Here is a 14,853-nt window from a genome sequence, read left to right as displayed (position 1 = left end):
TCACGCAGTCTGTTCTTCTTCTCTCGGTTATCACGCAGTCTGTCTTCCGGTTGTCCGCTCCAGTGTGTTTGACCAAAAGGTCCTCGGGGGAACAAATACTGACAAAGAAGGTTCCGGGACGAACCAAGTGGCGAGATAGGCATAGGGGTTTCTGTCTTAGTTGGGAATGTAGTTATATTTATTGTGGACAGTTATAATGTTGTTCTTTTCAATTAACAGATGGCTATGAATAACTAATAGTGCTATGTAAATGATATTGTGGATCTTCTTTATAATAATAATAATAATAATAATAATAATGACACATGTATTTATTAAGTGTACCTGTGAATGGTTTCTCCCAATCAAATCCTCTCAAGAACCTCTATTAAAAAGAGCCAGTCTTCAGTCAGAGTCTTTCATTTCTGTTTATTTCATTTCAACTTCAGCTTCTTGTCTTGGTTCCTCATGCAGAGATCTGAGCTGCTTCATGAAGGAAGGTGTCTTTTCTTCTTCTCACAGAATACATCTCCGTCTGCAGCAGCAAAGAAAGAGGAATCAGGACAATTGGAACATTTTTCAAACACGATAAATTCCTTTTCTTTAGCGATCCTTACAGCACATCTATTCAACAAGTAATAAAGCACCAGGTGAAATGTCCTTCTACTCAAACACCAATGTTCATCTAAGGAAGGACGTACATTCCTGCGTTTGCAAAGGAGGTTTAAAAATGTTCTGCAGAAGAAAAAAATGTATGAAAGGGGCCCTAATGTTCATTTTAAGATAAGATGTACTTTATTGATCCCACTTCCAGCAGCATGAAAGACAAGGCATTACACATAAGTAGAAATAATGTAGGTGTATATCAGTATGTAGTGTCTCTACTTTAAAGAGTCCTCTCCTGCTGATGTTCAGGTGTATATCAGTATGTAGTGTCTCTACTTTAAAGAGTCCTCTCCTGCTGATGTCCAGGTGTATATCAGTATGTAGTGTCTCTACTTTAAAGAGTCCTCTCCTGCTGATGTTCAGGTGTATATCAGTATGTAGTGTCTCTACTTTAAAGAGTCCTCTCCTGCTCATGTTCAGGTGTATATCAGTATGTAGTGTCTCTACTTTAAAGAGTCCTCTCCTGCTGATGTTCAGGTGTATATCAGTATGTAGTGTCTCTACTTTAAAGAGTCCTCTCCTGCTGATGTTCAGGTGTATATCAGTATGTAGTGTCTCTACTTTAAAGAGTCCTCTCCTGCTGATGTTCAGGTGTATATCAGTATGTAGTGTCTCTACTTTAAAGAGTCCTCTCTTGCTGATGTTCAGGTATATATCAGTATGTAGTGTCTCTACTTTAAAAAGTCCTCTCCTGCTGATGTGCAGGTGTATATCAGTATGTAGTGTCTCTACTTTAAAGAGTCCTCTCCTGCTGATGTTCAGGTGTATATCAGTATGTAGTGTCTCTACTTTAAAGAGTCCTCTCCTGCTGATGTTTAGGTATATATCAGCATGTAGTGTCTCTACTTTAAAGAGTCCTCTCCTGCTGATGTTCAGGTGTATATCAGTATGTAGTGTCTCTACTTTAAAGAGTCCTCTCCTGCTGATGTTCAGGTGTATATCAGTATGTAGTGTCTCTACTTTAAAGAGTCCTCTCCTGCTGATGTTCAGGTGTGTATCAGTATGTAGTGTCTCTACTTTAAAGAGTCCTCTCCTGCTGATGTTCAGGTGTATATCAGTATGTAGTGTCTCTACTTTAAAGAGTCCTCTCTTGCTGATGTTCAGGTATATATCAGTATGTAGTGTCTCTACTTTAAAAAGTCCTCTCCTGCTGATGTGCAGGTGTATATCAGTATGTAGTGTCTCTACTTTAAAGAGTCCTCTCCTGCTGATGTTCAGGTGTATATCAGTATGTAGTGTCTCTACTTTAAAGAGTCCTCTCCTGTTGATGTTTAGGTATATATCAGCATGTAGTGTCTCTACTTTAAAGAGTCCTCTCCTGCTGATGTTTAGGTATATATCAGCATGTAGTGTCTCTACTTTAAAGAGTCCTCTCCTGCTGATGTTCAGGTGTATATCAGTATGTAGTGTCTCTACTTTAAAGAGTCCTCTCCTGCTGATGTTCAGGTGTATATCAGTATGTAGTGTCTCTACTTTAAAGAGTCCTCTCCTGCTGATGTTCAGGTGTGTATCAGTATGTAGTGTCTCTACTTTAAAGAGTCCTCTCCTGCTGATGTTCAGGTGTATATCAGTATGTAGTGTCTCTACTTTAAAGAGTCCTCTCTGGCTGATGTTCAGGTGTATATCAGTATGTAGTGTCTCTACTTTAAAGAGTCCTCTGCTGCTGATGTGCAGGTGTATATCAGTATGTAGTGTCTCTACTTTAAAGAGTCCTCTCCTGCTGATGTTCAGGTGTATATCAGTATGTAGTGTCTCTACTTTAAAGAGTCCTCTCCTGCTGATGTTCAGGTGTATATCAGTATGTAGTGTCTCTACTTTAAAGAGTCCTCTGCTGCTGATGTGCAGGTGTATATCAGTATGTAGTGTCTCTACTTTAAAGAGTCCTCTCCTGCTGATGTTCAGGTGTGTATCAGTATGTAGTGTCTCTACTTTAAAGAGTCCTCTCCTGCTGATGTTCAGGTGTATATCAGTATGTAGTGTCTCTACTTTAAAGAGTCCTCTCCGGCTGATGTTCAGGTGTATATCAGTATGTAGTGTCTCTACTTTAAAGAGTCCTCTCCGGCTGATGTGCAGGTGTATATCAGTATGTAGTGTCTCTACTTTAAAGAGTCCTCTCCTGCTGATGTTCAGGTGTATATCAGTATGTAGTGTCTCTACTTTAAAGAGTCCTCTCCTGCTGATGTTCAGGTGTATATCAGTATGTAGTGTCTCTACTTTAAAGAGTCCTCTGCTGCTGATGTGCAGGTGTATATCAGTATGTAGTGTCTCTACTTTAAAGAGTCCTCTCCTGCTGATGTTCAGGTGTGTATCAGTATGTAGTGTCTCTACTTTAAAGAGTCCTCTCCTGCTGATGTTCAGGTGTATATCAGTATGTAGTGTCTCTACTTTAAAGAGTCCTCTCCGGCTGATGTTCAGGTGTATATCAGTATGTAGTGTCTCTACTTTAAAGAGTCCTCTCCGGCTGATGTTCAGGTGTATATCAGTATGTAGTGTCTCTACTTTAAAGAGTCCTCTGCTGCTGATGTGCAGGTGTATATCAGTATGTAGTGTCTCTACTTTAAAGAGTCCTCTCCTGCTGATGTTCAGGTGAATATCAGTATGTTGTGTCTCTACTTTAAAGAGTCCTCTCCTGCTGATGTTCAGGTGTATATCAGTATGTTGTGTCTCTACTTTAAAGAGTCCTCTCCTGCTGATGTGCAGGTGTATATCAGTATGTAGTGTCTCTACTTTAAAGAGTCCTCTCCTGCTGATGTTCAGGTGTGTATCAGTATGTAGTGTCTCTACTTTAAAGAGTCCTCTCCTGCTGATGTTCAGGTGTATATCAGTATGTAGTGTCTCTACTTTAAAGAGTCCTCTCCTGCTGATGTTCAGGTGTATATCAGTATGTAGTGTCTCTACTTTAAAGAGTCCTCTCCTGCTGATGTTCAGGTGTATATCAGTATGTAGTGTCTCTACTTTAAAGAGTCCTCTCCTGCTGATGTTCAGGTGTATATCAGTATGTAGTGTCTCTACTTTAAAGAGTCCTCTCCTGCTGATGTTTAGGTATATATCAGCATGTAGTGTCTCTACTTTAAAGAGTCCTCTCCTGCTGATGTTCAGGTGTATATCAGCATGTAGTGTCTCTACTTTAAAGAGTCCTCTCCTGCTGATGTTCAGGTGTATATCAGTATGTAGTGTCTCTACTTTAAAGAGTCCTCTCCTGCTGATGTGCAGGTGTATATCAGTATGTAGTGTCTCTACTTTAAAGAGTCCTCTCCTGCTGATGTTCAGGTGTATATCAGTATGTGGTGTCTCTACTTTAAAGAGTCCTCCCCTGCTGATGTTCAGGTGTATATCAGTGTGTAGTGTCGCCATGCTTTAATATTAATATGTGCTGCTCTGTTCACCCTCTAAGGCACAGGGATTTTAGCCTCTGCAGACCATTGACATGCACCAAAACCGACAGGAAAGGGCATAATAATGCTTATTTAAACATCATGGCTCAATGAAAGCGTCTGAAATGTAAACTGACAACAATAGTTGGTTTGCCAATATTGATATAACCCTTCAGCCACTCACTCTGTATCATAATTGAAGTGTCACTCTGTTTTTCTTGGAGTTATTTCTAAACTTTGGGAGCAATAAAGAAGGCTAACAAGCGTGCAGCGTATCAATCCAACCCCAAACTGTCAGGCTGCCGCTAAGCACTCTGGGTAATACTCCTTATCGGATGATGTTTATGGATTTCACTCTTTCAGCCTGAAGTGTTTTCGCTCTCTTCCCAGAAAAACAGACGACACTTTGATTTCATCTTTAACCGGGCATTACTAAATACTTTGGACGTTCCTCCAACAGTTTTTCAATTATTAGGAGACATTTTCTATTTTTAAATCAAAACAGGAACGACTGCATGTCTGTGCTTTTGGGTTCTGATTATTAAGACAGTGGCTTTATGCAATGGAAAATGTAAACACTGCTCTGAAAGCTTTGAGGGTATTGTGGCATGGAGATTGGATTAGTATTCACTTTGTTTTTCTGGAAGTTGTTGTTTACGCCTCTGAATGTGTGGCTTTAGCCGGCAGACACACTTTCAGAAGGTGAGATACAAAGAGTAGCCTGTGGTGGGGAGAACGTATTGATCCAGTCAAATCCCCAGATCCAGGAAAAGTGTTTTCAGAATCAGAATAGCTTTATTAGTCCCACAGAGAAAATGTACATTTGTTACATCAGAAAAAGAGCCAAAGACAGCTTAGTGTTAACTAAGAAGCATACGAACATATTACAGATACCAAATTAAATAAAAGGACACAATTTACAAAATACACATCCTGTAACAGTTCTGAGGATTTAGCAGCCACGTATATATTGCACTTATTCAGAGATGGAAAAAGTACACGCATCCTTCACTCAAGTAGAAGTACAGATACTCTGGTGAAAGTAGAAGTACTGACTAAACTTCTTTACTCAAGTCAAAGTAAAGAGGCTTTGAAATGTACTTCAGTAAAAAGTACCCATAACTAGCAGCTGTTTTAAAGAGTACCTGACCTCCCTTTATATTAATAGAACAATAATGTAATTGTTAGCTAATGAATGTTTCCATGGTGACCAACGGCAACATGACAACGTTTCCATTGGTCCCTCTTCTTTAGAGAAGACCAGGAAATGATGGATACACGGATCATGTTCAAATCAATAGGCACGCAATGACTCTAAATAATAATGATCACGCCACCAAACACACATTCAGACTAAAGGAACCAGCCTGTTTGGGAAATGAGAGAAGTAGAAAGTACAGGTATTTGGGTTCAAAATGTAAGAAGTAGAAAGTACAGGTATTTGTGTTCAACATGTAAGAAGTAGAAAGTACAGGTATTTGAGTTCAACATGTAAGAAGTAGAAAGTACAGGTATTTGTGTTCAACATGTAAGAAGTAGAAAGTACAGGTATTTGTGTTCAACATGTAAGAAGTAGAAAGTACAGGTATTTGTGTTCAACATGTAAGAAGTAGAAAGTACAGGTATTTGTGTTCAACATGTAAGAAGTAGAAAGTACAGGGATTTGTGTTCAACATGTGAGAAGTAGAAAGTACAGGTATTTGTGTTCAACATGTAAGAAGTAGAAAGTACAGGTATTTGAGTTCAACGTGTAAGAAGTAGAAAGTACAGGTATTTGAGTTCAACATGTAAGAAGTAGAAAGTACAGGTATTTGTGTTCAACATGTAAGAAGTAGAAAGTACAGGTATTTGAGTTCAACGTGTAAGAAGTAGAAAGTACAGGTATTTGAGTTCAACATGTAAGAAGTAGAAAGTACAGGTATTTGAGTTCAACATGTGAGAAGTAGAAAGTACAGGTATTTGTGTTCAACATGTAAGAAGTAGAAAGTACAGGTATTTGAGTTCAACGTGTAAGAAGTAGAAAGTACAGGTATTTGAGTTCAACGTGTAAGAAGTAGAAAGTACAGGTATTTGAGTTCAACATGTAAGAAGTAGAAAGTACAGGTATTTGTGTTCAACATGTAAGAAGTAGAAAGTACAGGTATTTGAGTTCAACGTGTAAGAAGTAGAAAGTACAGGTATTTGAGTTCAACATGTAAGAAGTAGAAAGTACAGGTATTTGAGTTCAACATGTGAGAAGTAGAAAGTACAGGTATTTGAGTTCAACTTGTAAGAAGTAGAAAGTACAGGTATTTGTGTTCAACATGTAAGAAGTAGAAAGTACAGGTATTTGTGTTCAACATGTTAGAAGTAGAAAGTACAGGTATTTGGGTTCAACATGTAAGAAGTAGAAAGTACAGGTATTTGAGTTCAACATGTAAGAAGTAGAAAGTACAGGTATTTGTGTTCAACATGTAAGAAGTAAAAAGTACAGGTATTTGAGTTCAACATGTGAGAAGTAGAAAGTACAGGTATTTGAGTTCAACTTGTAAGAAGTAGAAAGTACAGGTATTTGTGTTCAACATGTAAGAAGTAGAAAGTACAGGTATTTGTGTTCAACATGTTAGAAGTAGAAAGTACAGGTATTTGGGTTCAACATGTAAGAAGTAGAAAGTACAGGTATTTGAGTTCAACATGTAAGAAGTAGAAAGTACAGGTATTTGTGTTCAACATGTAAGAAGTAAAAAGTACAGGTATTTGAGTTCAACATGTAAGAAGTAGAAAGTACAGGTATTTGAGTTCAACATGTAAGAAGTAAAAAGTACAGGTATTTGTGTTCAAAGTGTAAGAAGTAGAAAGTCGCGGAGTAAAGTACTGATACCAGAAAAATGTACTTAACTACAGTAACAAAGTATTTGTACTCCACTACTTCCCACCTCATATTGCACATAGTTGGTGGTGGTTTTTAATTAGCGTTCCTCTTGCCACGAGGTTATTTTCTGTGTCTCTTTGACTCGCTGCCAGTCTGCTTCTCAGCGCTAAGTCGAGAACAAAGTCAGCGACATGAGTCATTCGGGTTGAGACACGCTGTGACAACTTCCAGTGTTCAGCGCGAGGCTGTGGGAATGTGTTGTTTTTTGGCTCAGTACTCCGGCACACTGGATTTGAAATGAAACTGTGACGGTGAGCTTTAATTTGAGGATGTTTCAGACGCCATTGTTACATTCCAAATCCAATTTTCTGGATCAGGCAACGAAAACAGCCCAAAAAAAAGGAAAGTGTGTTTGGATAATAATATTTTGCCGCCGTCCAAATACTAATGGATTATAGTTGGGGGTAGATTATGATCTTAAAGGGGCACTACAGTGATTTTACACATCGGGATCAGCCTGTAAACACTTATATAATGTCTGTTTAACACAAAGTCATAGTTAATACAGAAACACATGGACACAGTGTCATGAAAGACGCAATTAAAATGCATTTTGGGGAAAGTTGGACCCAGCGTTAAGGGGTCAAATGGATCTAGATTTCGCATAATTAACCATACTTTTAAATATATAAGTACGGGAAACACTGCCACACTTCAGGGGTCTTTTCTTTTTGGAGGTGCCAGACTTCATCACCCGGCAGTCTCTGGGTCTTTCATATTCATGTCTGACCCTCCTTTTTAACTTGCAGTCCACATGTGAGAGTGGATGTTCACTTTGTTTAACCCCTGGATCGCTTAAGGGCACATTATCTATTCAACCGTGCCACTCTCTTTTCTGCACGGCCGTCATTTTCTCATTACTTTGAACCGAAAGAAAGAACTGCTGCCTCTTCCCATCTGAGCTGTTTTAAAGCGCTGACCAGATCTTACAGAAAGTACTTGCTTTGCCTTTGCTAACCCTAACCCACGTGAGTTAGTTTAGAGCTGCGAGCTGCGAGCTACAGCATAACATGCCCCCAGTGGACGTGAAGCATCAGTATGCTAATGCTGATGTTTGCTACCTTCAGCTGCGGTGTGGTGCAAAATAACTTGAACTTCAAATGCACTCGAATTGGAACGTGGAAGTACAGAGGTTAACACTTGATAGACAGGCAGGCAGAAGAAGCACCTGAAGGCGAATATACAGAAGGAAAAAAGAGTAGTTTCCAGTCAGTTATGTCAAAAGATTACATTTCTTAAACAGATAGGAAGCAGCAAAGCTTCTGATAATACAAATACATCACCAAGTAAAGCCTCCTCCACCTGTTGGAGAGCACTGCAGATCTATTTATGTCAGTCTTTGAAACTTTGATTCCATTGACGTCTTATTATAAAAGTCTATAAGGCCGGGAGGGATTTGTTTTTGCGGGAGATTTGGAGGATTGGCTCTAATAAGGGAGATCCTCCGCTGAGTCCAGGCGTTGTGGATTAAGACTTATCTACGCGTTGGAAATCCTCCAACCGGCCGAGGAGGAATTCACGGACCTTCGGGTGATTAGAAAATAATTTCTTTGGGGTGAGAAAGCTCTTGTTTACTGGTCTACACCTTGGGGCGTTGCTACAAACTCCATGTATGTTTATAGGGAAGGTTCATCTGGCGTCTTCTCAGCAGAATACTGAATGATAGGGAATAGCTTGCTTAGGTATTCAACCTTTGACACAGTTCATAATGTACTCCTTCACTGTCTCCTTTCCCATGGCATAGGTCTACGGCCTTGGGTATCTCTCTTAAGGAGGGGCAGCTCGGGCACATCGTTGTTGCCAGCTTATGACCGAGCACAAGCTGACCTGAGATAGTTTAGAGTTCAGGGACATCTAGAAGCCACGTTCTTTCCTATGGACGACAGCTCTAGTTAGATTCAGGGTCCATATTTGTTTAGTCTCGCTGATAAAGAATGTTGATTATTACTCTCTGAACTAGTTCAAACCTGGAGCTACATGAGGGCTCTTCAGAATTGATTTGGCATCTCTACCGTGGTCAACCCGTGGCCTCGTGATATGTCTTGTGAATTCTCCGGCCGAAGCTCCAAATAAACCGTCAGTGTTTGCCATCAGAGCTCCAGCTCTCCTCGTGTCTCTCTGAGTCCTGACTCCATCAGAGCTCCAGCTCTCCTCGTGTCTCTCTGAGTCCTGACTCCATCAGAGCTCCAGCTCTCCTCGTGTGTCTCTGAGTCCTGACTCCATCAGAGCTCCAGCTCTCCTCGTGTCTCTGAGTCCTGACTCCATCAGAGCTCCAGCTCTCCTCGTGTCTCTCTGAGTCCTGACTCCATCAGAGCTCCAGCTCTCCTCGTATCTCTCTGAGTCCTGACTCCATCAGAGCTCCAGCTCTCCTCGTGTCTCTGAGTCCTGACTCCATCAGAGCTCCAGCTCTCCTCGTGTCTCTGAGTCCTGACTCCATCAGAGCTCCAGCTCTCCTCGTGTCTCTCTGAGTCCTGACTCCATCAGAGCTCCAGCTCTCCTTGTGTCTCTCTGAGTCCTGACTCCATCAGAGCTCCAGCTCTCCTCGTGTGTCTCTGAGTCCTGACTCCATCAGAGCTCCAGCTCTCCTCGTGTCTCTGAGTCCTGACTCCATCAGAGCTCCAGCTCTCCTCGTGTCTCTCTGAGTCCTGACTCCATCAGAGCTCCAGCTCTCCTCGTATCTCTCTGAGTCCTGACTCCATCAGAGCTCCAGCTCTCCTCGTGTCTCTGAGTCCTGACTCCATCAGAGCTCCAGCTCTCCTCGTGTCTCTGAGTCCTGACTCCATCAGAGCTCCAGCTCTCCTCGTGTCTCTCTGAGTCCTGACTCCATCAGAGCTCCAGCTCTCCTTGTGTCTCTCTGAGTCCTGACTCCATCAAAGCTCCAGCTCTCCTCGTATCTCTCTGAGTCCTGACTCCATCAGAGCTCCAGCTCTCCTTGTGTCTCTCTGAGTCCTGACTCCATCAAAGCTCCAGCTCTCCTCGTGTCTCTCTGAGTCCTGACTCCATCAGAGCTCCAGCTCTCCTCGTGTCTCTGAGTCCTGACTCCATCAGAGCTCCAGCTCTCCTCGTGTCTCTCTGAGTCCTGACTCCATCAGAGCTCCAGCTCTCCTCGTGTCTCTGAGTCCTGACTCCATCAGAGCTCCAGCTCTCCTCGTGTCTCTCTGAGTCCTGACTCCATCAGAGCTCCAGCTCTCCTCGTGTCTCTCTGAGTCCTGACTCCATCAGAGCTCCAGCTCTCCTCGTGTCTCTCTGAGTCCTGACTCCCATTGCTTCAGAAGTTTCCCCCACACTGAGAATATTCAAGATTCAAAGGTGTTATCGTCATATGCACATAAGCTACAGTGTAGAAATGGAAATGAAATTCTTCTGACCTGAGCTGCTCCAACAATGCAACGTATAAAATCAAATACAAATAAAAGATAGTGCAAGAAGTCTACATACATGTAAATAGAATATGAAATTAAATAATGTACATTAAGACAAAATTAGATACGGTTTATTGCTGTGATTTAGATAAATAAGTAGATTGCAAGATGACAAACAGAGACTATGAACTGACTCGACCTCTGTGTCTACCCATATGAACCTGAATTGCTAACAGTGTGTTCCCTCTTCTGTGTGTGTGTGTGTGTGTGTGTGTGTGTGTGTGTGTGTGTGTGTGTGTGTGTGTGTGTGTGTGTGTGTGTGTGTGTGTGTGTGTGTGTGTGTGTGTGTGTGTGTGTGTGTGTGTGTGTGTGTGTGTGTGTGTGTGTGTGTGTGTGTGTGTGTGTGTGTGTGTGTGTGTGCCTCAGCAGAATCCCTGTTCAGCGGCCTGGGGCTGGGCACGGTGGTGGGCCTGGGCCTGGGGGCGCTGCTGGTCCTCCTGGTGCTGGTGGACGTGGGCTGCTTCTTCCTGCGTCACTGCGGCCTCCTGATGTGCATCACACGCTCCGTCTGCAGCAAGAAGACCTCCACCAGCGGCAAGGGGAAGGAGATCGAGGAGGGGAAAGCCGCCTACCTGTGAGTGTCCTCTTCCTTCCTCTCTAGTAGATAATGGTGATCTCTAGTGTGTTCGTCAGTCACCAGGTCATTCATGCTTGCAGAGGGAGCATCTGCTGTGGGTGTATCTGATGCCTTTCTTTACTTCCTACTTACTTTAACCACTATTTCTGCTGTTTACTTCTGTGTAACAATGAACTGAAACACCTGACATGATTGATAGAAATCTATACTTAGCATAGATGAAATTAAAACCTTTACAATCCTCAGAAAAGGAGAACAAGTTGGATTTTAATATCTTTCAAACGTGTCACAAATTGGTCGTTTTCCTTCCTTTGTGCTCTCAGATTGAGCCGCACCTTAGAGAGATCTTTAACATGTGCAGCTCAGACTCATCTTAAACATATTCACTGTGAATGAGAAAGGAGACTTATTTCTATCATTCACTGTAGGTACACCTTCAACAGCCGCCCAACCACCTTTTCAACCACAGTATGTCTCTGATTACGTCTTACTCACGTCCATCCGTGCTCTCATCCGTGTCTTTGCAGTGAATTTGCATGCATTGTGTGTCCCTGTGCGTTCCTGACGTGCATGTGTAACATCTCAACTCTGTGTGCTCCCATGCTTGGTGTTTGTGTATAAATTATGCATGCAAACGCCTCTGCATGCAGACGATCACAGGCCTCTCATCAGACAGCGTGCTATTTAAAAGCCCGTGAAGTTTAGAGTATAATTCAGATTTAGTGCCAGTGTTATTCCGTGCACCCATACAGTGTGATTCATTGGCCTCAGCGGTGCCGTTTGTGTGTTTAAATTGTCCGTGTGCCAGCCCAGTGTCTTTTGCTGAGTCACTAAGCTCACAGCATGCACAGAAAGAGCCTGCGTCGCTGTGGCAGAAACACACACATGCATATCTAGCATCTGGAGTAGGGACGATCGTTTAGTGGATTTTGGGGATTTTTTTACACGCTTTTTTTAGTGCTTCAAAATCGAGTTCGCAGGGCACCAGGAGCAGGAGTACTGCAGTGACTTTGTGTTAAACTAATTAAAGATAGAGATATGTCAGCGCACTTCAGGAAATGTAAGGGACTAGCACGAAGCAAATGTTGACAAAAATGGTCCTAATACATTTCTCCGAGGCCAAGATATCGAGATATAAGTCCAACAAAAGTGCATTCTACATTTCCCATAATGCAATTTGAGTAGTTTTCTATAAGGAGACAGGTTTATTTGTGAAATGAGGGATTACAGTTGACGATGCACGATTCAGGTGCAATGAAAGGCAACGGTGATGTCGTTTGTACTCAGATTGAAATGTGGTTGTTTTTCCGTTAGACTGTTTTCTAGCCACTCTGTGCACTTGTTGAGAAATTGGTTTTCCTAAAGCCCCGGTCACACTGTCCCGAAATGTACACCCGATGGAGACACGAATATGGAATTGTGAATTTCGCACGAAGGTGGCCCCGAACCACACGAAGGCAACATTTATATTGAAGACATACAACTGCAACGAAAGTAACACAAACAATGATGTTAAAGTATTATGATACTGAACTGATATTTTCAGACTTTGTTCTTTACTTTCTCCGTCTTTATATGTAGAAGATATTAAGTTTTCTCTGTCATGTTGTTTCCATAGCAACAACAACTTCCTCGCCTTCAAAATAATATATTATATCCTTTTTAGTTTCACAGAACACAAATTGGGTTGTTTACATAATATGTTTACATGATTTTGTTGTGCAATAAAACAACCAGATGGACACACGATAAAGGAAATGTTCAAATTCGGCTCTGATCGTAACAACATCGTGACATTCGTGAGGGCATGTTAAGCCATCTTTGTGATGCCATAGATTTTGCCACCGCTCCCGAAGTTGCTGCCGGAGCCTGAGAAACTCCACCGGCGGTCATACGATGGCTTCAGATGCCCTCACGAATTCCGATGTTGTTACGATCAGAGCCGAATTTGAACATTTCCTTAATCGTGTGTCCATCGGGTGTCAATTTCGGGACAGCGTGACAGGGGCTTAACCAGCTAAACAAGACCCTGGTTGTATAAAAATGTAATTCTTCTTTGAGCTAGTGCGGAGATAACAAAGTAATGCGGAGGCCATCTATACTTCCATAGCACTGAGAAAATAATGAGACGACGCTGGAGATAATAAAAAGCTCAGACACTCCTCCTGAGTTTGCAACATGTCGATATACTGAGGTAATGAGTTGTACTGACGAGCAGACCCTGTGCCAAAATATCAATGCTATTGATAAGAGTGTGATGAATGGCTTGAAGTATGAATTAGGAGGCTGATAAGTGGAGCAGATGAGAGGCTGTTGCTGTTTGTAGGAGCTGAGTGTGTGGTTTTAAGACAAAGGTTTTCGGGGTCAGAGATGTTAAAGTACACACACCCTTTCCTCGAGAAGAAGTACATATACTCGTGTTTAAAAAGTACTGACTAAACTTCTTTACTCTAGTATGGGCATGTACAGGTATTTCGGTTCAACATGTGAGAAGTAGAAAGTACAGGTATTTGAGTTCAATATGTAAGAAGTAGAAAGTACAGGTATTTGGGTTCAACATGTGAGAAGTAGAAAGTACAGGTATTTGTGCTCAACTTGTAAGAAGTAGAAAGTACAGGTATTTGAGTTCAACATGTAAGAAGTAGAAAGTACAGGTATTTGGGTTCAACATGTGAGAAGTAGAAAGTACAGGTATTTGTGCTCAACATGTAAGAAGTAGAAAGTACAGGTATTTGTGCTCAACTTGTAAGAAGTAGAAAGTACAGGTATTTGTGCTCAACTTGTAAGAAGTAGAAAGTACAGGTATTTGTGCTCAAATTGTAAGAAGTAGAAAGTACAGGTATTTGAGTTCAACATGTAAGAAGTAGAAAGTACAGGTATTTGTGTTCAACATGTAAGAAGTAGAAAGTACAGGTATTTGGGTTCAACATGTGAGAAGTAGAAAGTACAGGTATTTGTGTTCAACATGTAAGAAGTAGAAAGTACAGGTATTTGGGTTCAACTTGTAAGAAGTAGAAAGTACAGGTATTTGAGTTCAACATGTAAGAAGTAGAAAGTACAGGTATTTGAGTTCAACATGTAAGAAGTAGAAAGTACAGGTATTTGTGCTCAACATGTGAGAAGTAGAAAGTACAGGTATTTGTGCTCAACTTGTAAGAAGTAGAAAGTACAGGTATTTGAGTTCAACATGTAAGAAGTAGAAAGTACAGGTATTTGAGTTCAACATGTAAGAAGTAGAAAGTACAGGTATTTGAGTTCAACATGTAAGAAGTAGAAAGTACAGGTATTTGGGTTCAACATGTGAGAAGTAGAAAGTACAGGTATTTGTGTTCAACATGTAAGAAGTAGAAAGTACAGGTATTTGAGTTCAACATGTAAGAAGTAGAAAGTACAGGTATTTGTGCTCAACTTGTAAGAAGTAGAAAGTACAGGTATTTGTGTTCAACATGTAAGAAGTAGAAAGTACAGGTATTTGGGTTCAACATGTGAGAAGTAGAAAGTACAGGTATTTGTGTTCAACATGTAAGAAGTAGAAAGTACAGGTATTTGGGTTCAACATGTGAGAAGTAGAAAGTACAGGTATTTGTGCTCAACTTGTAAGAAGTAGAAAGTACAGGTATTTGTGTTCAACATGTAAGAAGTAGAAAGTACAGGTATTTGAGTTCAACATGTAAGAAGTAGAAAGTACAGGTATTTGGGTTCAACATGTGAGAAGTAGAAAGTACAGGTATTTGAGTTCAACATGTAAGAAGTAGAAAGTACAGGTATTTGAGTTCAACATGTAAGAAGTAGAAAGTACAGGTATTTGGGTTCAACATGTAAGAAGTAGAAAGTACAGGTATTTGGGTTCAACATGTGAGAAGTAGAAAGTACAGGTATTTGAGTTCAACATGTAAGAAGTAGAAAGTACAGGTATTTGTGTTC

At 41.1% G+C, this 14,853-nt stretch overlaps 1 protein-coding gene across 4 annotated transcripts in view; it reads left to right on the top strand.

Moving 5' to 3' along the window:
* ncam2 (neural cell adhesion molecule 2) overlaps positions 1–14,853 on the top strand; it is a 305,617-nt gene that overhangs the window by 277,026 nt on the left and 13,738 nt on the right. For 2 of the 4 annotated variants that reach the window (XM_079669153.1, XM_079669156.1), the window contains one exon: positions 10,719–10,926. In XM_079669153.1, the coding sequence (XP_079525279.1) occupies positions 10,719–10,926 (208 nt within the window). Of the gene's footprint in view, positions 1–10,718; positions 10,927–11,357; positions 11,398–14,853 lie in introns of all 4 variants that reach the window. The other 2 variants (XM_079669155.1, XM_079669154.1) reach the window with 2 other exon arrangements.

This window comes from Notothenia rossii, assembly GCF_949606895.1.
Source record: "Notothenia rossii genome assembly, chromosome: 3".
Taxonomy (NCBI): Eukaryota; Metazoa; Chordata; class Actinopteri; order Perciformes; family Nototheniidae; genus Notothenia; species Notothenia rossii.
Note: the sequence above shows the minus strand (reverse complement) of the source record. Positions and strands in the feature narration are given on the sequence as shown.